The following is a 22,464-nucleotide window of genomic DNA, read 5'->3' as shown; positions in this document are numbered from 1 at the left end:
AGGTAACGTCAAAGAATGCTGCTGGGCTACTAATAAAACCCTATTCCTTCCAGTTGCTTGCACTTATTGTGAATTCCGACACCATAAACATAAAACAATATCTAAATTTGTGCAGTGTTTACAAAATGTTAATAAAGTGACAGTTAACCACACTATAAATGTATTCCAACAATATATGTATGTAGTATACATTTTTCAAACAGGTGTTCCTATTGATAATGAAAGTCCACCTAAAATTCTACAAAATTTTGTAACCCCACGACTCTGTTTAGCGAAAAATCTTCTGGAGTTCCCATTCATCAGACGTTGGCTACAGCCATTCATCCCCTTTTAAGGAAGTTAAGCAATGACGCATGGGGACTAAGGTTCATGAAAAGCTCACCTCAATCCTAAACGATACCCTTGCCAATTTCCTGAGGGTCTTGGGGCCCGTGGATATTCCACAATGATGGCCTGAACCTAGACGGCACTTTACTTTCGGCCTGGTTGGGCCCCTGACACCCTTTTACCCTGAGCCTTGGCTTGGACCCTGCAGGATGTCTTCTTCTCCTCCCCCTTCTTTCTTTTCTTCTTTCCTCTACCTTCTCTATTTCCTTTGATATTCTCTTGGGGATCGCCTCTCTCCACCCCCAATTATGCACGCTTACCTTCACCAGCAAGGAGCAGGTCTCTCTTACCTCCACCACGTACATTGGGCACACATATTTCATTGATGCATACTCCATTGACTTTTGGAGAGTTGGTTTGTGTTCTTCTGTCCTGTTACCTCTCGCCTACAATAGACCTGTATGTTCGCTCTTTGTTTCTGTTAAATGCTACTATATTGTGACATTGAGCTCCATACTGTAAAACAAAAAATTCAAAAAATCCTTTGTAAAAGAAAAATCATCTGGAGTTCTGGGATACCATACGCCTTTACCCACACTTACGGTGTTATGGTCACCGCAAAGAATGGACCTCTAAACCATAGGAGGAAAAACTGGCTCTTTAAGAACTCTCAGGGAACTATCCTCTGATCACATAATCCCAATTCAGATGTCAAACTTGGCTACTTCATGCTGGCTTGAAAGCAATAATGCTAATAAAGAAGCTATATTTGGATGATGAGAGAAGACTAGAAGACATGTTTTGTTGGCCAAAGAACATCTATGCTGGACTTTTAAAGACTGGGATGAGATGATGAAACAAAAATATAAATTTTTGTGAATGATGGTGTGAAAATCGTCCACTGAAGGGTTGTTCCGTTGAAGGAAACCTGCCTGTAGGCAGGCTGCTTACAGGAGTATGATTTTAGTTAGTGGCTGGCCCAGGCAGGGCGGGAAAAAGTTAATGTGTATGCTGCTGTTCTCAGTCTTTTCGGATCCAGCCTACCCATCGATGATATAAATAAGGGGAAAAGCTAGGTTCGGGGAAGTCTCAGATCACATTGGGCAGAACATGATGTGATTTCTGAAGAAGAGGACTGCTGCACCTTGCAGTCTGTAGGAGACACCAAGGATCCGGAGTTTAACCAGCACTTGGGGAACACTAATATGGGCTACTCCCTTGCAGAGGTATGCCTAGGCAGCCAATCAGTCATGGTTAGGGTCAGTATATGGACATTTGTTTATGCTGAACTGTATTGCCAGAAACTCTTTAAGTAAAGTTGCATCAACAGTTCTAAGCCTGGTCTGAAGTTATTAAAAGGGGTGCCTGTTGGTCCTGGCATATTCAAAAGAACTTGGATCCGTAAAGCACATAAAAGGTATGAAACAAAGCCACTATAAGAAGTCTACTCCGCATGTCAAGCAAGAGGAGCAATGCAGCTGCTATGGGTAACCAAGGACTAGAAAGAGGCGTTTGCAAAGATTGGTACCTGGTATAGCTGATGTGTCCTCCAGTAGTGAGGGGGTCAATGTCAGGCTCCCTCCCTCGTGGTCGGTTACCAGTAGCAACCGGAACCAAACCCACATTTTGGAGATCATGACCTGGTCACAGAGTACGAGTGTGAAGGATTTAACCTGTACACATGTAGTGAGCATGTTTACGGCGAAAGGTACCCCCGCGTCCAGGGTGAGTTGGCCCCACCCACATGATTCCAGAGTGACCAACCAGCAACAATGAGTGTTATAATCTAGGGTTGCATGTCTAGTCATGCTAATGGCGATATTCTGCTTGTAGAAAGGAATTCTTGGGAATACTTTATGGGTTGTCCTCGTGGACCTCAAAAGTCCATAGTGAATCTTGTTTCTCTCGCTTGTAGAAGGAGCCAATAAATACATCAAGTGTAATTCCCTCACACAGGAGTTTAATTTACATCAAGAAAATGCTTCTTCCCATACTGCCAAGGCTGTAAAGGACTGGTTTTCATCCCATCACATTAATGGTATTGACTGACCAGCCAGGACCTAAACCCCATTATAAACCTTTGGTCAGGATTAAAGCATGGTGTTGGAAAATAAAGACCAAGGAACAAATAAGAGCCCGAAGAATCTTTAATAAAGTATTGGCATCTAATGATTACACCAGCAGAACTTAAAGGGTTAGTTCACCTTTACTGAAAACACTGCCCATGCAGACAAGGGCTGCCTGTAGATAAAAAAAAACTGTGCAGCTCTGACTAAAGTTGAATAATGCCCTTGTTATAGGTGTAGGCCATTTCCACTCACTGGCCACTTTATAAGGTGCACCTGTTCAGTTGATTAGTAACACAAATTCCTTTTCAGCCAATCACAATACAGCAACTCAGTGCATTTAGGCATCTACACGTGATGAAGGTTACTTGCTGAAGTTCAAACTGAGGATCAGAATGGAGAAGAAAGGGGATTTAAGTGACTTTGAACGTAGCGTGATTGTTGGTGCCAGACGGGCTGGTCTGAGTATTTAAAAAACGCACAACCATCTCTCGGGTCTACAGAGTATGGTGGGAAAAAGAGAAAATATCCAGTGAGCGGCAGTTGTGTGGATGACAATGCCTTGTTGATGCCAGAGGTCAGAGGAGAATGGGCAGACTAACACCGGGTGCCACTCCTGTCAGCTAAGAACAGGAAACTGAGGCTACAATTCGCACAGGCACACCAAAATTGGACAATAAAAGATTGGAAAAACGTTGCCTGTCTGCAACATTCAGATGGTAGGGTCAGAATTTCTCATAAAAAAAGCATACCTCCCAACTTTCTGAGATGGGAACGAGGGACACCCATTAGCAAAAGTATGAATGCATAGGAAACACCCCCTGCCACGCCCCTTAAAGGAGAATTATACAAAAACAAATTAGATAAACCCACAAGTGCTTTTTTTTTTACCACTACTGTTCCTTTATATTGGCTTTTGGGATTTACAAATGCAGCCATTTAGAAATTGGATGAAATGTTTAGCGCTGGGAAACACTTTTTGAAAGATAAAAAGTGCATTTTATATACAATTATATGGATCAGACCAAAATGAGGAGGAAAGAGGGACAGAGGGACATTGCTCCAAATCAGGGACAGTCCCTCCAAACCAGGGACAGTTGGGAGGTATGTGAAAGCATGGATCCATCCCGTGTTGTATCAATGGTTCAGGCTGGTGGTGGTGGTGTAATGGTGTGGGAGGGATATTTTCTTGGCACACTTTGGGCCCCTTATTACCAATTGAGCATTGTTTAAATCCCACGGCCTACCTGTGTATTGTTGCTGACCATGTCCATCCCTTTATGACTACAATTGTACCCATCTTCTGATGGCTCCTTCCAGCAGGATAATGCACCATGTCACAAAGCTCCAATCTCACCACTGGTTTCTTGAACATGACAATGAGGTCACTCTACTCAGTCACCAGATCTCAATCCAAAAGAGCACCTTTGTGATGTGGTGGAATGTGAAATTGGCATCATGAATGTGCAGGCGACAAATCTGCAGCAACTGCGTGATGCTATCATGTCACTATGGACTAAAATTTCTGAGGAATGTTTCCAACTCCTTGTTGAATCTATGCCACGAACAATGAAGGCAGTTCTGAAGGCAAATCTGGGGTCCAATCCCGTATTAGCAAGACGTACCTAAAAAAGTGGCCTGTGAGTGTATATACCTCATGAAGCTTGACTGGAACACTCCCAGGATGTTGCTAAGTAGGGCCTAGTCATAACTGCTCACCTCCACCATCACAAGAGCTCAGAGCTACTGCATCAGGGGAGAAAAAGAACATGTGAGGAGACATAACTCTGAGAAAAAGCTCACTTCTGTGTTGGTAGAGGTGAGCTGTAATGACTAGGCCTCACTTGTCAACATCCTAGCAACGTCCTGGGAGTATTCCAGTCAGGCTTCATGGGGTATGTAAATGGCCTTATTCAACTTTTAGTCAGAGCCGCACAGTTTGTTTTCATCTACAGATGTTCCTTAACCCTTTAACCACTTGCTTCCCGCCTTATAGCAAAATGACGTTGGCAAAGTGGTTGTGTTATCCTGACCGGACGTCATATGATGTCTTTCAGGATAACAAGCCCCCGGGGGGGCACGCATCATGGCCATCGCAACACACCGCAACACCGATCTAGGTAAAGAGTCTCTGACGGAGACTCTTTACCACGTAATCAGCCGTGTCCAATTACGGCTGATCACAGTGTAAACAGGACGAGCCGGTGATCGGCTTTTCCTCACTTGCGTCTGTCAGACGCGAGTAGAGGAGAGCCAATCGGCTGCTCCTCTGACAGTGGGGGGTCTGTGCTGATTGATTATCAGCGCAGCCCCCCCAAGGATGCCCACACTGGACCACTAGGGACGCCACCAGGACCACCAGGGATGTCCACCACTAGTCATCACCAGGTATGCCACCCATGGCCACCAGGGATAACAATCAGTGCCCACAATGGATGCCAATCAGTGCCCACAATGGATGCCTGCCAGTGATACCCATCAGTACCATCCATTAGTGTACATCAGTGCTCATCCGTGCCGCCTATCAGTGCCACCTTTCAGTGCCCATCACTGCTGCATATCAGTGCCACCTATCAGTGCCGCATATTAGTGCCCATTATCAGTGCCACCTCATCGGTGCCCATCAGTGCCGCCTTATCAGTGCCCGTCAGTGCAGCCCCATCAGTGCCCATCAGTGAAGGAGAAAACGTACTTATTTACAAAGTTTTGTAACAGAAACACAAAAAAAACGTTTTTTTTTTTCAAAATTTTCAGTCTTTTTTTTAATTTGTTTAGCAGAAAATAAAAATCCCAGAGGTGATCAAATACCACCAAAAGAAAGCTCTATTTGTGGGAACAAAATGATTACAATGTAGTTTGGGTACAGCGTAGCATGACTGCGCAATTGTCATTCAAAGTGCGACAGCGCTGAACGCTGAAAATTGGTCTGGGCACGAAGGTGTATAAGTGCCCGGTATTGAAGTGGTTAAATATGCCAGAAAGGTGCAAAGCCGTTCTTACTTCTAAAGGCTATCCACCTAGACATTGACATCTTTGTACATAAAAGCATGCATCACTCCTGTATGAATGGATATATTGATTATTTATTTTTAGTTTTGCTGCCGTGGAGTTATAGTAGCAATGTAACATCCAATCATTTTATCGGATTTAGTATTTATTTTGATGTGGGTCAGCAAATGCTTAGGGCTCCTTAGTTCTCATGCTGTGCTATGGATGTAACACTGGCTGCCAGTAACATCAATGGCTCAGTTTGACTTCCTGCCTCTTCAACTTTGACCCTGGAACTTCCTGCCTCTTCACCTTTCACCCTGGAACTTCCTGCCTGAACCTACAACCACCAGTTGACTTCCTGTCCTCAAGAGCGGCAGCAGCCATTTTATTGTGGTCCACTTCACTCAAAAGAGAGAGGCTTGCTGCTAAAAACTGGACACTCTGGACTTCGTTTTTAGCCTCAGCCCCTTTTTGTTCTATCACAATAAAAAGATGGAGGGACAACATGTGCCAGAACTGCAGGAGTGGCTTAAAGGCCGCTTAAAACACTAGAGGTTCAAGTTCCCTGGGAGCAGCAAGGAACCGGCGGACATATTTTCAAGGTCAAAATCAGAAATTTGCCCAGGACTATAACTCCCAGAATCCCTTAGTATTGCCACTCTACTTCCCATTTCGAGACCAATCTGCAGGAGCTGAGCTTCTGTACTGAGATCCTCCGGGAAAAGGTAATAATGATTGTTACTATAATTAATATTTTTGGTAGCTGTAATAATATTGTTATGTTGTAAAGGTTACACTTAATTGCAATTTAAAAATACAACAATAAACAGTCCGTAGAGCTGAGCAAGTCGTCTGTTGAATGGCTAAGCTCACTTTTTTATATTTAAAAGTCTGTTTATTGCTCTCAAACAGTTGTACAAAAATGTACAAATGCATAAAAGTGCAGCGTGTACGTACATACGAGGTATGTCTAAAATGTTAGGTGACTGGTATCAGAAAACAAACAAATTCTCTTTATTGCCATCCTTCACAATAAACCTTCATAAAGGTGCGCTAATCACAGGCAGTGAGACATTTCCTGATCTCTGCAGCTGCACATCGGGACAATGTCTCACTACCTGTGATTAGCGCAGTGCCAACTTCCTGGCGGGCTCTGCACGTTGGCTGTGCGAACACGCCGGAGCTCATCCTTAGTGCTGGGCAGTGTGGCTCTCTCTGATGGTGCTAGGAGGTGTGTCTCTCTCTGGTGGTGTTGGGCAGCGTGGCGCTCTCTCTCTCTCTGGTGGTGCTGTGCAGTGTGACTCTCTCTGGTGGTGCTGTGCAGTGTGGCTCTCTCTGGTGGTGCTGGGCAGTGTGGCTCTTTCTGGTGGTGCTGGGCAGTGTGGCTCTTTCTGGTGGTGCTGGGCAGTGTGGCTCTTTCTGGTGGTGCTGGGCAGTGTGGCTCTTTCTGGTGGTGCTGGGCAGCGTGGCGCTCTCTTTCTGTTGGTGCTGGGCAGCGTGACGCTCTTATTCTGGTGGTGCTGGGCAGCGTGGCGCTCTTTCTGGTGGTGCTGAACAGTATGTGTCTCTCTCTCTCGCTGGTGGTGCTGGGCAGCGTGGCTCTCTCTCTGATGGTGCTGGGCAGCGTGGCGCTCTCTTTCTGGTGGTGCTTGGCAGCGTGGCGCTCTCTTTCTGGTGGTGCTGGGCAGCGTGGCGCTCTCTTTCTGGTGGTGCTGGGCAGCGTGGCGCTCTTTCTGGTGGTGCTGAGCAGTATGTGTGTCTCTCTCTCTCTCTCTCTCTCTCTCTGGTGGTGCTGGACAGCGTGGCTCTCTCTCTCTGGTGGTGCTGGGCAGCGTGGCTCTCTCTCTCTGTTGGTGCTGGGCAGCGTGGCTCTCTCTCTGGTGGTGCTGGGCAGCGTGGCGCTCTTTCTGGTGGTGCTGAGCAGTATGTGTGTGTGTGTCTCTCTCTCTGGTGGTGCTGGGCAGCGTGGCTCTCTCTCTCTGGTGGGGCTGGGCAGCGTGGCGCTCTCTCTCTGGTGGGGCTGGGCAGCGTGGCGCGCTCTCTTTGGTGGGGCCGGGTAGCATGAGGCTCTCTCTCTGGTGGTGCGGGTACAGTTTTGCTAGCTCTGGTGATGCTTGAACCATTACTTCCCCCAGCACACAGTCCTCTTTCTTTTTCATGTCTCCTGTAGCTTCTACAGCGTAGCCAGGGCTTCCATCAGGGGGGGACAGCCCATACACATGTAGGAGGCCCGAGTGTTTTCCGAGAGGCCCGGGCCCCAACCAGGGCCGTCTTTAACGTGGTGCAAAAGGGACAGCTGCCCCGGGCCTGGTCATTGTTGTGGGGCCCAAAGCAGTGGCTCCTTGAACCCACATAGTTACCAAGATCTTCATTAAGCTGTCCCAAGATGACTGTGTCCTGAGCAGCTCTGTCTGCTCTCTCTTCTAGCTGCTGTACTTTCCCCCATCGTTCTGTCTCTCCTCTGGCCCTCTCCAACATCTACCCCCCACCACAATTCTCCACCCCTGCAGCAGTCTGTTCCATTGTGGGCACATAGAGTGTCATCCGGACCCACCCCATTTGATGAGTGATGGCCACTGGGTGGATTCAGTGGGACGGCCAGTGGACGGTCCGTGGGGAATATTGGGTGGTTGGGCCCAGGCCTAACGCTGTGTAAGGGGACCCAAAATTTCTGATGGCTGTCCCGAGCGTAGCACTCATTCCCTCAGCTTGTTTCCAGGTTCTCTCTCTTCCCTCCCCCAGCAGAGTGCATGCTGGGGGCTGTAGCCTGCTCCCTGTGGAGAACAATTGGGCTGCCAACACCACCAATCTTCTGGGACTCCATGCCCCTATAGTTTCTTCTGATTGGCCCTCTGCTATGGCCAATGGGGAGGGAAGAAGTGCGGGCAGGAAGCATGATGTCACCCCTCTGGAGGTTGTCACCCAGGTGCAGTCCGCCGCCTGCACCCCCATAGCGACGCCACTGCGAGCCAGGCCTTCTCGTTCAACATTGGTGCCTGACCTCACAAATGCGCTTCTGGAAGAATGGTCAAACACTCCCATAGACACACTCCTAAACCTTGTGGACAGGCTTCCCAGAAGAGTTGAAGCTGTTATAGCTACAAAGGGTGGGCCAACTCAATATTGAACCCTATGGACTAAGACTGGGATGTTCATGTCCGTGTAAAGGCAGGCGTCACAATACTTTTGACAATATAGTGCATTAGAGAAACGCGTCATTCAAAACTTTGTCTGTCAAAGTATGCATAAAAACTTGCAATTTAGTTTTTTTTACTGTAAAGGGCTTTCGCCCAGTTTGGTATGTAATAGATGGGAGTATGAAGTTGAGACCAACCCTTTAGGGCCCTGTGATTTCAAGGTGTCTATCAGTGGGCACTTAGACAGATATTCTAATTTCTAAACTGTGATGGTATTGCAGACATACGTAAAAAAGAGGAGCGTGGTAGACCATACTTCTCCTGTAATTTCATAAATGAGTGCATGACACCTTCATAAAACACATCTGATAGGGTAACAATGCCATCAGTATTGGTATATGATTGGTCAAGAACCGGATTGTTCCACAAAGACTACTACTGGGGTCCCTAAGACATACGAGTTGGTGGCTCAGATATTTAGCATGCCAGCAGCAATACAACAATGAAATATGTTTTAGAGGGTGCTTATCTTTAAACATGTTTTTATTATTCAGAGACTCCATGATGGAGAAGGATGGAAGCCACATGACCGAGAGAATATTCAACCTCACCCTGGAGATCATCTACCTGCTGACCGGAGAGGTGAGGAGGATTCTGGGAGGTCACATGACATCACTCTTATCTCTATTAATAAAGCACAGACCTGACTGGAGAGGTGAGGAGGATTCTGGGAGGTTACATGACATCACTCTTTTCTCTATTAATAAAACACAGACCTGACCGGAGAGGTGAGGAGGATTCTGGGAGGTCACATGACATCACTCTTATCTCTATTAATAAAGCACAGACCTGACCGGAGAGGTGAGGAGGATTCTGGGAGGTCACATGACATCACTCTTATCTCTATTAATAAAGCACAGACCTGACCGGAGAGGTGAGGAGGATTCTGGGAGGTCACATGACATCACTCTTTTCTCTATTAATAAAACACAGACCTGACCGGAGAGGTGAGGAGGATTCTGGGAGGTCACATGACATCACTCTTATCTCTAATAATAAAACACAGACCTGACCGGAGAGGTGAGGAGGGTTCTGGGAGGTCACATGACATCACTCTTATCTCTATTAATAAAGCACAGACCTGACCGGAGAGGTGAGGAGGATTCTGGGAGGTCACATGACATCACTTTTATCTCTATTAATAAAACACAGCGCTGAATGGAGAGGTGAGGAGGATTCTGGGAAATGTCACAGTCTATATGTATTGATATTGGTGTCTCAATGTACAGGAATACACTGTAGTGAAGAAGACATCTGGAGAGCACTTCAATCTGAACAATCATTTACGTGGCATGAGCAGGAAGTTAAAAAAGAACAACAAAAAGATCATGGAAGTCACCAGCAACATCATTGAGCTGCTGATGAGAGAGGTGAGCGGTGCCGGGAATTATGGGACATTTTTCAGTACCTAGCCAGGAGTATGCCTTGATGATGACTTAAAGTGATTGTAAAGTCTCAGTTTTTTTTCTAGTGGTTTTGTATAGAATGCATTAAGATAAAAAAAAAACCTTCTGACTTTACAACCACTTTAATATGTTCTCCATATGCCCACAGGAGGACATCATTTGGTTACGGAGACACAGCATAATAGGGATAGGATAGGGGTCAACTCCTCCCTTGTCTTCTCTTTCTCACAGGAAATCCACATAGCATATGATGTACTCAAAAGGCAAGCTATAGATGGAACATAATGTTCCAGTTTCTATCGGAGCTCCCTTCCTAGCTAATAGACATTTGGCCATGGAGTGGCTAAGCCTTGGGCATTATCTCTGTACACCACACCACAGTTGCAACCAGGTTCAAAGAGGGGATCTTTCTTTCTGAAGTAACCTTGTGTGGGAGCTGTCAGTTTTTTTCAGAGTATGTTCTAAATGGAGCCGGAAACCTAATCAGCGTATGGCGTAACTATAAGGGTCACAGGGGTCGCAATTGCGATTCGGCCCTATGCTCTAGGGGGGCTTGTGCAGTTCCCCTGTACACCTGGATTGGAGGGGCAGCAGGGCAACATATAGAGGAACCGATGCCCTCTTATTTTCCTCCTAGCCTGCTTCTCCTCTTCTCCCTCCTGCAGGCATTCTGCGGCTTCAGGAGGAAAATGGAAGGCATTGGTTCCTCTATATGCCCCCTCCAGGGCTTGGGGGAAAGGGCCCCGGCTGGGGGTCAGGTGGGCCCTTCATGGTTTCTTGCTTTGGAGCCCTGAAAGTTCTAGTTATGCCTCTGCCTTGTCACTTTGGTCACCAGGAAAAATTCTGATAGAGGTTCTATCCCATCCACAATCTATCCAAAACAAGAAAAACATTGAGTCTCAGTTCAACTTTTAGGTCAAGTAACTTGTTCTTTGTGTAGGATTGGAATCATATAGAGGGACACAAGGATTTGTACAAGGACATCAAGAAGGAGAATCATCCGACCTACACATCAACGGGTAAGATGAGTCTTTATTCAAAGCAACTATAGAAAACTTCCCACCCATCAGCCACATACCGTATATACAATACTTATTCAGTCAACGTGTGTGTTTCTCACAGATGGTTTCAGTGACCGTAACTCACCAGACGGATGTCCCTATTCTCTGCATTCCCGGGATTCCACACAGGAGGATCACACCATCCCTCAACATCATCAGGTAGATACTGAGGGTCTCACCAAAGACCATGGTGACTCAACTTGTGGTTGTTAAACACTGGTTCTTCTCGATCCATTAAACTTTGCTTTATTTGTAGGTTGAAGACCTGGTTGGTATCAAGGTAGAAATTGTAGAGGGTGAAGATTTGTATTTGACTGATGAACAGCCATGTTTGGAGGAGGACAGCCCAACATTTATTACCCCAGGTGAGCAGTACATGCATACTCTTCACCGATTCTCATTTTCTTGTCTGATCCTGATCAACCATAGCCCAACATACTGTACATAAGCTTTATCTTTGGGAAAGGTAGTAAGCTTCACCTACAACTCTGTCCCAAGCTACATCATGAACCTCATCTCAATATACACCCTAACCATCTTCTGCACTCTTCCCAAGACCTCCTGCTCTCTTGCCCCCTCATTACCTCCTCCCACGCCTAACTCCAGGATTTCTCCAGAGCCTCTCCCATCTTCTGGAACTCTCTACCCCAATCTTTCCAGCTATCTCCTACTCTATTCGCAATCCCTAGGCAATCTCTAAAAATGAACCTTCTGAGGGAAGCCTATGCTGCCTTAGACTACCCCCATAGGGTCCGCTGGTAACAGCTGGATCTTCCTTAACAGTACAGAGGCTGCTAGTCTCCCAAGCACCAGTCCATACACTCCAGCTCCAATGAATCAGTCAAGGGCAGGGGTCTTCAAATGTTCTAAATAAAGACTTTTTGGGGGCCAGACTATGGCCACTGAGATTAGAAAAGCCCCTGATGTCAATGGAAAAAAACAATACCCCATCTTTAGTGCCAGTAGTAATTGTGAGCTATCTTGGTGTCATTGGGAGGAATTTTGCACCATTATTGGTGTCATTGGGACGAATTGCGCCCCTTTGTTGGGGTCAGTGGGGGGAATTATTCCCCATTGTTGGCCAGTGGATGAAATCATGCCCCTGGGGCTGAATAACAGCAAGCAAAGAGCCACATCTGGCCCCCAGGCCGCAGTTTGGAGACCACTGGTATATCGGACGTCTTTTGTAATTTATTGCTTGAATAACTTTAACAGGAGAGAGGGTTAGGGCATTGTATACTACAAAACGATTAGAACGTAGCAATTAGAGGACAATCTTCTCCTTGAGTAATTGTGGGTGTTGGAGAGTCTATTGCCCCACAGATGGGGACCATGAGGCAGAACTCTTTGGTATCTAGTTACCTTGCACTGATGCACAACGTCTGGTACCCCATGCAATCTGCAGAATACTAACAGTCACAGAGATCAATTTAGGGTCTTTACTCACAAGTCTCCAGGACAGCTGCTACAATCTAGCTTCCTCTGGGCATGGTCCACTGAGTGGGCCAGTTTATCTCCAGACCAGATCCCTAGTGGTGAGGTTCTACAATCAGATCTAGCAAAGTCCATCCAGACCCTCATTCCTGTCACCACTAAGGCCTATAGAAAAGCTATAAAATCCATGGCCTGCCTAAGGGTCTGGAACCCTCTTGGGGAGAAGGAACCCAGCTCTCCAGTGCTTCACGCAATAGCATGAGGAGACAATCAAACTCCCAGCTTGTGAAAACTTAAACAGACCAGGTGAAATGATCACTACTCCCTTGATTACAGAAGCCAAGAACTGAATTTACCAAACATCCTATGCTAGGAGGGGCTAAACTACCAACTAAACTTTTACTTTCTACATTCAATCACTACCCCAAATTTATTACAGTGGGGGGGGGGGGAGTATTTGATCCCCTTTTGATTTTGTTACTTTGCCCACTGACAAAGAAATGATCAGTCTATAATTTGAATGGTCGGTTTATTTTAACAGTGAGAGACAGAACAACAAACATATCCAGAAAAGCGCATTTCAAAAAAGTTATAAACTGATTTGCATTTTAATAAATGATATAAGTATTTGATCTCCTATCAATCAGCAAGATTTCTGGCTCCTGGTTGTCTTCTATACAGGTAACAAGCTGAGATTAGGAGCATTCCCTTTGAGAGTGCTCCTAATCTCAGCTCGTCTGGGGCTCCATGCAAGATCTCACCTCGTGGAGTTTCAATGATCATGAGAACGGTGAGGAATCAGCCCAGAACTATACGGGAGAATCTTGTCAATGATCTCAAGGCAGCTGGGACCATAGTCACCAAGAAAACAATTGGTAGCGCACTACGCCGTAAAGGACTGAAATCCTGCAGCGCCCGCAAGGTCCCACAGCTCAAGAAAGCACATGTACGGGCCTGTCTGAAGTTTGCTAATGAACATCTGAATGATTCAGAGGAGAACTAGGTGAAAGTGTTGTGGTCAGGTGGGACCAAAATCGAGCTCTTTGGCATCAACTCAACTCGCCGTGTTTGGAGGAGGAGGAATGCTGCCTATGACCTCAAGACCACCATCCCCACCGTCAAACATGGAGGTGGAAACATTATGCTTTGGGTGTATTTTTCTACTAAGGGGACAACTTCACCGCATCAAAGGGACCATGTACGGTCAAATCTTGGGTGAGAACCTCCTTCCCTCAGTCAGGGCATTGAAAATGGGACATGGATGGATATTCCAGCATGACAATGACCCAAAACACACAACCAAGGCAACAAAAGATTGGCTCAAAAAGAAGCACATTAAGGTCCTGGAGAGGCCTAGCCAGTCTCCAGACCCTAATCCCATGGAAAATATGTGGAGGGAGCGGAAAGTTCGAGTTACTAAACGTCAGCTTTGAAATCTCAATGACTTGGAGAGGATCTGCAAAGAGGAGAGGGACAAAATCCCTCCTGAGATGTGTGCAAACCTGGTGGCCAACTACAAGAAACGTCTGACCTCTGTGCTGGCCAACAAGGGGTTTTGCCACCAAGTACTAAGTCATGTTTTGCGAATACTTATTTTACTCATTAAAATGCAAATCAATTTATGACTTTTTTGAAATGCGTTTTTCTGGATATTTTTGTTGTTATTCTGTCTCTCACTGTTAAAATAAACCGACCATTAAAATTATAGACCAACCATTTCTTTGTCAGTGGGCAAACGTACAAAATCAGCAGGGGGATCAAATGCTTTTTCCCCTCACTGTACCTTTTTGTATTAATTGCCCCCCTTTTGTAAGATTGAAGGTTGTACTTATATTGAAGTAACAGTACAGCAACAATTCACAACAAAAATGGTAGGACAGTTCTCCAACTGGCACACTAATGCCCCGTACACACGGTTGGACTTTGTTCGGACATTCCGACAACAAAATCCTAGGATTTTTTCAGACGGATGTTGGCTCAAACTTTTCTTGCACACACACGGTCACACAAAGTTGTCGGAAAATCCGATCATTCTGAACGCGGTGACGTAAAACACGTACGTCGGGACTATAAACAGGGCAGCCAATAGCTTTCATCTCTTTATTTATTCTGAGCATGCGTGGCACTTTGTCCGTCGGATTTGTGTACACACGATCGGAATTTCCGACAACGGATTTTGTTGTCGGAAAATTTTATATCCTGCTCTCAAACTTTGTGTGTCGGAAAATCCGATGGAAAATGTCCGATGGAGCCCACACACGGTCGGAATTTCCGACAACACGCTCCGATCGGACATTTTCCATCGGAAAATCCGACCGTGTGTACGGGGCATTACAGTTCCAATAACCTGAAGAAGTAAGTTCCAGCCAAATCAACGGGGACAAAATGCGGCCTGGTCATCTCATGCCCAATCAGGAAGGTATCCAGATATATGCGACCCTATGCTTTCCATCCTTGTCAGGAACCTTTCTCTATCGCCAGTACTGTCCCTCACAGACTGGGTACATTTCCCTACTCTACCCACCTTCATAAAGCGCGCCAAACCCAGATTTCAGGTAATTAAATAGACTCTGCCACACCCAAAATGGCCACCAGAGTCACATGGGTGACCAGCATCCAATTGGATCACTGCCCAAGTGATTTAAAAACCATAGAGGAACCCTGTTCCCCATGACTTCCTCTCCCTCTGTATTGCTGCTGCAGTTGAGCGCCACCTGCAGTGGAGACAGTAGACTGCACCTGCCTACAAGCTCTCGCAAGCAAAGCCCTCAAAGCCCTCTTGTTCTAAATCTATTGTAACTGTTGAAAAGGCAAAAAAGAAACTGCGCTAAAAAATGACTCAATTAAATGAAAGATAAACAACATAAGTAGCAGCATGAAGTGGGATACACACAAAAAGTAACTTAAAAGAGAGAAGCTGCACTAAAGAGTCTCAATCAATCAAGTCAAGACATATAAAGTCCATATTGGATCATTATTTCCTCTTAATGACACCACAGTGATTATGCACAAACAGGAGAGTGCCCAGCCACCATAATGAAGATCTGCTTACCAGATGGCAAGCATAAAGGGCAGATGGCTATAACCCAGCCGCAGCCTTTAGGTTTCAGATGTCAGTCAAAAACCGGTTCCAGCGGACTGGATGGTGCAGATCTCTACCTCTCACTGTCTATGGAGTCCGTATTCACTTAGGTAAATGCCCCAATAATAGAAGACTGACCATAGCGTAATACAGTCTAAATGCTTTATTTATAAAAAAGATATTGCACTTACATCTGTAGGTTGAATATCGCATATGTTAAAAGTAATGCCGGCCGGCAACAAACAAACGGAGCCTGTCCTCCTAGTAAACTCGTATGGTGACGTTAGTACGCGCCCTCCTCCAGACGCGTTTCGTCATACATGAAGTATTGTAACTGTACTGTCTCTTTTTATATTGTAAAGTACTGGCCAAACTAATAATTTAAATAAAACAAAAAGTTTTTAAAGGTTTTAAGGTTAATATTTTTTACGCCCCCCCCAACAGATGGGCACTACAGCCGGATGGCCGAAGATGTGGACACTGTGCAACCTTCTCAGGGAGATAACTCTGGTATTCCGAGTTCAGATCAAATCATTACACTCACACAAGCAAGGCCAACTGACAAAATTTACCCGTGCGCCGAATGCGGCAAATGCTTCACCCACATGTCCAACCGAATCCGGCACATGAAGATCCACAAGGGGCTGAAGCCTTTTCCCTGCCTCGAATGCGGGAAGTGTTTCACCCGCAAGACTCATCTCACCGGGCACCAGAGAAAACACACAGCAAAGAAACCCTTCTCCAGTCCCGAAGATGTGGACACTGTGCAACCTGCTCAAGGAGACAACTCTGGTATTCCAAGTTCGAATCGAATCATTACACGCACACGAGCAAGGCCAACCGACAAAATCTACCCGTGCTCCGAATGCGGCAAATGCTTCACCCACATGTCCAACCGAATCCGGCACATGAAGATCCACAAGGGGCTGAAGCCCTTTGCCTGCTCCGAGTGCGGGAAGTGTTTCACCCGCAAGTCGCACCTCGCCGGGCACCAGAGGATTCACACGGGGGAGAAACCCTTCCCCTGTCCGCTGTGCGGGAAGCTCTTCAAGCACAAGTCGCACCTGGTCATACACAACCGAACCCACACTGGGGAAAAACCTTTTATTTGCCGGGACTGCGGCAAATGTTTTGGGCAGCAGGCCAACCTTCTCGGTCATCAGAAAGTTCACACCGGTGGGAAGACCTGATCGTTTTCGGAGGGAGCTTAAAGGATCAGTCCACAGATTTTATCTACTCTGCCCATAAGAGAACTCCAAGCCCTTTCTTGCTCATTAAATGATAATGGTGCCAATTCCTGCAGGGTGCAGGTGTTCATGTCCTCACTCGCTGTAACAAGCACCTCCTTCCAGTTTTCCTTTTTCCCTTTTGTTGGCAAAAAGAGAAATCTGCCTTTTGCCTACATTCCTAAGCATTCCTAAATATTTCACTGATCTCCATGAAACTTTCAACAACAAATCTATGATACTGGTCATTAGAAACCTTTAATGTTAAAGAATGGGGGTGGGCAGCTTTAAAATGGTACTTCAGTAATTTTTTCCATCTAATAAATCTTCTGCCCTTTGTTGTTTTAACTTTGGATAGTAAAACATTTTATTTTCTGCCGGTAAATACCTTTTACATCCCACTTCCTGTTTCTTGTCTGGTAAAAAGCCTAGGCTTATGACATCATACACAGCTCTCTCTTTCACTCTCATGAGAGTTTGGCAGGAAGGGGGAGGGGGATGAGTCATAAGAGGGCCAATGAGAGCTGCAGAGCTGAGGCGTGTGTCTGTGTAAATCCAGGAAGTGAACAGGCAGCAGCTTCAGCTGCCCACAGTTAAAATGAATGCAGCCAGACTCAGTGGAGGTAGAGTTCTGCAGCATATTTGGCAAGTACAGAATCACAGTATACAGTATCTCACAAAAGTGAGTACACCCCTCACACGTTTGTAAATATTTTATTATATCTTTTCATGTGACAGCACTGTAGAAATGACACTTTGCTACAATGTAAAGTAGTGAGTGTACAGCTTGTATAACAGTGTAAATTTGCTGTCCCCTCAAAATAACTCAACACACAGCCATTAATGTCTAAACCGCTGGCAACAAAAGTGAGTACACCCCTAAGTGAAAATGTCCAAATTGGGCCCAAAGTGTCAATATTTTGCGTGGCTACCATTATTTTCCCACACTTCCTTAACCCTCTTGGGCATGGAGTTCACCAGAGCTTCACAGGTTGTCACTGGAGTCCTCTTCCACTCCTCCATGACAACATCACAGAGCTGGTGGATGTTAGAGACCTTGCGTTCCTCCACCTTCTGTTTGATTATCCCCCAAAGTTGCTCAATAGGGTTTAGGTCTGGAGAAATGCTTGGCCAGTCCATCACCTTTACCCTCAGCTTCTTTAACAAGGCAGTGGTCATCTTGGAGTTGTGTTCTTTTCATGTGATGACACTTTGCTACAATGTAAAGTAGTGAGTGTACAGCTTGTATAACAGTGTAAATTTGCTGTCCCCTCAAAATAACTCAACACACAGCCATTAATGTCTAAATTGCTGGCAACAAAAGTGAGTACACCCCTAAGTGAAAATGTCCAAATTGGGCCCAATTAGCCATTTTCCCTCCCCAGTGTCATGTGACTCGTTAGTGTTACAAGGTCTCAGGTGTGAATGGGGAGCAGATGTGTTAAATTTGGTGTTATCGCTCTCACTCTCTCATACTGGTCACTGGAAGTTCAACATGGCACCTCATGACAAAGAACTCTCTGAAGATCTGAAAAAAAGAATTGTTGCTCTACATAAAGATGGCCTAGTACATGAGCATCATGCGAAATGTAGTACCAAAACATCTGGGGTGCCAAGGTTCGCCATGACTGGCCTAGGCTATAAGAAGATTGCCAAGGCCTGGAAACTGAGCTGCAGCACGGTGGCCAATGGCCAAGACCATACAGCGGTTTAACAGGACAGGTTCCACTCAGAACAGGCCTCGCCATGGTCCACCAAAGAAGTTGAGTGTATGTGCTCAGCGTCATATCCAGAGGTTGTCTTTGGGAAATAGACATATGAGTGCTGCCAGCATTGCTGCAGAGGTTGAAGGGGTGGGGGGTCAGCCTGTCAGTGCTCAGACCATATGCCGCACACTGCATCAAAATGGTCAGCATGGCTGTCATCCCAGAAAGAAGCCTCTTCTAAAGATGATGCGCAAGAAAGCCCACAAACAGTTTGCTGAAGACAAGCAGACTAAGTACATGGATTACTGGAACCATGTCCTGAGGTCTGATGAGACCAAGATAAACTTATTTGGTTCAGATGGTGTCAAGCGTGTGTGGCAGCAACCAGGTGAGGAGTACAAAGACAAGTGTGTCTTGCCTACAGTCAAGCATGGTAGTGGGAGTGTCATTGTCTGGGGCTACATGAGTGCTTCCGGCACTGGGGAGCTACAGTTCATTGAAGGAACCATGAATGCCAACATGTACTGTGACATACTGAAGCAGAGCATGATCCCCTCCCTTCAGAGACTGGGCCACAGGGCAGTATTCCAACATAACGACCCCAAACACACCTCTAAGACAACCACTGCCTTGTTAAAGAAGCTGAGGATAAAGGTGATGGACTGGCCAAGCATGTCTCCAGACCTAAACCCTATTGAGCATCTGTGGGGCATCCTCAAACGGAAGGTGGAGGAGTGTAAGATCTCTAATATCCACCAGCTCTGTGATGTCATCATGGAGGAGTGGAAGAGGACTCCAGTGGCAACCTGTGAAGCTCTGGTGAACTCCATGCCCAAGAGGGTTAAGGCAGTGCTGGAAAATAATGGTGGCCACACAAAATATTGACACTTTGGGCCCAATTTGGACATTTTCACTTAGGGGTGTACTCACTTTTGTTGCCAGCGGTTTAGACATTAATGGCTGTGTGTTGAGTTATTTTGAGGGGACAGCAAATTTACACTGTTATACAAGCTGTACACTCACTACTTTACATTGTAGCAAAGTGTCATTTCTTCAATGTTGTCACATGAAAAGATATAATAAAATATTTACAAAAATGTGAGGGGTGTACTCATTTTTGTGAGATACTGTATATAAAATGATATGCAAAGTGGTTGGAGGGAAGCTTCAGAATGGCCAAGATTTTTTTATTACAAATTATGTGAGCAGACTGCAGTTTCTCCTCAATGTTACAGAAAATAATAAAAAAAAAATTTTAAAGGTAATTTTTATTGTACAATAGTCAGTTTCAAGCAAATTGGCACAAAAAAGGGGGGGCAAACAGTGTCCCAATATTGCTATACATCGTATGAATAGTGTCCATTCACCGCAAGTGGATCACGGGTTAAAAAAAAACATACATGGTACATATATTCATTTACTAGCTTACAATAAGTAACATCTTCAAAACGAAAAAAAAAAGACAACATTCCAGAAAAGATAATAAAAAGATTTAGCAAAAACTCTGGTTTTGTTGCTCAACGCTCTACGAATTTGCTGGGATAGTACAATCAGAGGTTACCCACAAGTCCCATATCTTATGAAATTTACGAGGACGGCTTCGAGCTTCATAGGTTAGTTTGTATAGTGGGAGTTCCTGATTAACCAAAGTAAGCCAAGAAGGCTATAGTCGGGGGAGCTGAGGACTTCCAGTGCAAAGTTATAGACTTTTTGGCATAAAAATAAAGCTAATTGCAAAAAAAGTTGGTCGCTCTTAGAGAGGGACTCCTCATCATATAACTAAGAAGAGACCTTAATGGGTTACAGATGTTCGGGATGAGGAAAATTGAGCTGATAAACGTGGTGACTTTCAACCAAAACTCTCTAACCGGTGGACATTCCCATACAATATGGTAGAACGTGCCAACCCCCTAATCCATGTGCCCGGCCCCTAATCTACATGCAGGGTGCTGGACACAGGAAGAGTGGGTCCTGGGCCCCTTTTGGCGAGGGAGTCTTAGGGCTCACGGGCTTGGCTCCTCCCCTCTACATGCGTATTGCCCTCTGATTGGGCTTTCTCAATAGAAGCATCTACTGAGAAAGCCCAATCAGAGGGCGATACGCGTGTAGAGGGGAGGAGCCCAGCCCGTGAGGTCACGCAGCCACAGTGGTGAGAAGGACTATGCAGAGCTGGTTTTAACTGAATATCTTGCAAGTGTTTTTTTTTTTATTTGGGCATTCAAATATAATGTTGCAAACGGAGTGCACTATGTATCCTCTATTGCTGAGAGCGGAAGCAAGCGGAGCTGTGTGAAACCCGGAAGTTAGTTTACGAGGGTAAACGTTCCTGCCTCACGTTTACATCCTGTTTTCGCTCGTTAACGATTTTCGTCATAGATTTGGTTAGCGGACGAAATGTGCTGTACTTTTCATTTGTTTTTCGTCACTGTAAAAATGCAGCTGACAAAAAATTTGGAAACTGAGGCTGAAACGCTCAGGCTCACCAAAATTGTACAATAGAAGATTGGATAAACATTGCCTGTCTGCAACATTCAGATGGTAAGGTCAGAATTTGGTGTAAACAACATGAAAGCATGGATCTGGCCTGCCTTGTATCAACGGTTGAGGCTGGTGGTGGTGTAATGGTGTGAGATATTTTCTTGGCACACTTTGGGCCTCTTAATACCAATTGAGCATCATTTAAATGCCTCGGCCTACCTGAGTAATGTTGCTGACCATGTTGATGTCCATCTCTTTATGACTACAGTGTCCCCATCTTCTGATGGCTCCTTCCAGCAGGATAATGCACCATGTCACAAAGCTCCAATCATCTCACCACTGGACAATGAGGTCACTGTACTCCAATGGCCTCCTCACTCACCACATCTCATCCAATAGAGTACCTTTGGGATGTGGTGGAACTAGGGTTGCCACTTCATCCCTTTAAAACCGAACATATATTAATTACACAGGTTCTGTGGCTGATAAAGGTGATATCTAAACTCACTTGGTGCCTTATCTGCATGAAATTAGCCTCAGAACCTCTGTAATTTAATATGTTTTCGGGTTTAAAGGTATGAGGTGGCAACTCTAGGTGCATAGTTGCCAATACTCCTGAATTTCCTGGGATTTAGACCCTCTTCCCGATTTTAGTGTTTCCCGGGAAATGTCCCAGAAAATCCCTTTTTTCCCGATTTATTTTTTTTTTTGTCTTTTCGCCGCCGCTAGAGGTCCGCGGCCGGCGGACATAATGTCCCTGCCGGCCATCAATTTCTCAGTAGACCAGACAGGTTAGAAACGAGGCTACAATGGAAAAAGAGCTGCAGCGCCGCCCACCCCCTGCCCCCGGTCCCTCCCGCTTCCCGCCGTGCTTGGAGCAGTGCTGTATTAGGCCCAGGCTCCGTCTGTGACAGGCCTCCGCCCCCTCAGTCTCTGTCTGCCATGTTAGTGTCTCCCGGTCCCGGCCCACTAATCAGGCCAATTCCCAGTGCGGTGTGTGGGTGGTGTGGTGTGTTCAGTGCTCGGACGTGTGAGGGGTGAGTAGAGGCCGCGCTCATCCTGGGCCGGTGTATGGGAGGGAGACGGGCAGCATGCTGGAGGCTCCCTGCATAGACATGGATGTGCCCCGGGCTCAGCATTGTACAGCACTCCGTATACCGGCCATGTGTGCTCAGACTGCGAGCAGCACTGCACCGGGAGAATGAATGGGGGGCCCACCTCATCACACTGCATGTGTGTACTACGCCCCCCATTGCCAGGGACCCCTACACTGACCTAACCCCTGTCATAGAGGGACCCCTACACTCCACACTGACCTACCCCCAGTTATAGAGGGACCCTTACACTCCACACTGACCTACCCCCTGTCATAGAGGAACCCCTACACTCCACACTGACCTACCCCCTGTCATAGAGGAACCCCTACACTCCACACTGACCTACCCCCTGTCATAGAGGGACCCCTACACTCCACACTGACCGACCTGAGA

At 46.0% G+C, this 22,464-nt stretch overlaps 2 protein-coding genes across 3 annotated transcripts in view; one reads left to right on the top strand and one right to left on the bottom strand.

Annotated features, from left to right (window-relative positions):
- The window catches only part of LOC141106776 (uncharacterized), a 101,693-nt gene that overhangs the window by 41,671 nt on the left and 37,558 nt on the right, over window positions 1-22,464 (bottom strand). The window lies entirely within an intron of this gene.
- LOC141106616 (gastrula zinc finger protein XlCGF66.1-like) lies at window positions 5,809-17,138 on the top strand. Of its 2 annotated transcripts, XM_073597534.1 has the most exons (7): window positions 5,809-6,109; window positions 9,076-9,163; window positions 9,811-9,951; window positions 10,928-11,006; window positions 11,110-11,207; window positions 11,305-11,413; window positions 16,009-17,138. In XM_073597534.1, exons 2-7 carry the CDS (start codon window positions 9,083-9,085, stop codon window positions 16,752-16,754), a joined length of 1,254 nt encoding a protein of 417 aa, XP_073453635.1. In that variant the 5' UTR covers window positions 5,809-6,109; window positions 9,076-9,082; the 3' UTR covers window positions 16,755-17,138. The 2 variants fall into 2 exon arrangements, with proteins under 2 accessions (XP_073453635.1, XP_073453636.1); XM_073597535.1 differs by lacking the exon at window positions 5,809-6,109 and having other exon boundaries at window positions 9,089-9,236.

Source organism: Aquarana catesbeiana, linkage group LG08, assembly GCF_042186555.1.
Source record: "Aquarana catesbeiana isolate 2022-GZ linkage group LG08, ASM4218655v1, whole genome shotgun sequence".
NCBI classification, from domain to species: Eukaryota; Metazoa; Chordata; class Amphibia; order Anura; family Ranidae; genus Aquarana; species Aquarana catesbeiana.
Note: the sequence above shows the minus strand (reverse complement) of the source record. Positions and strands in the feature narration are given on the sequence as shown.

Excerpts from the sequence above, each read along its gene's own strand:
- LOC141106616 (XM_073597534.1), top strand. The coding sequence starts at position 9,083 with ATGATGGAGAAGGATGGAAGCCACATGACCGAGAGAATATTCAACCTC. Across the intron at positions 9,952-10,927 it reads TTGAGCTGCTGATGAGAGAG|GATTGGAATCATATAGAGGG; the intron begins GTGAGCGGTGCC and ends TTCTTTGTGTAG. Across the intron at positions 11,007-11,109 it reads TCCGACCTACACATCAACGG|ATGGTTTCAGTGACCGTAAC; the intron begins GTAAGATGAGTC and ends TGTTTCTCACAG.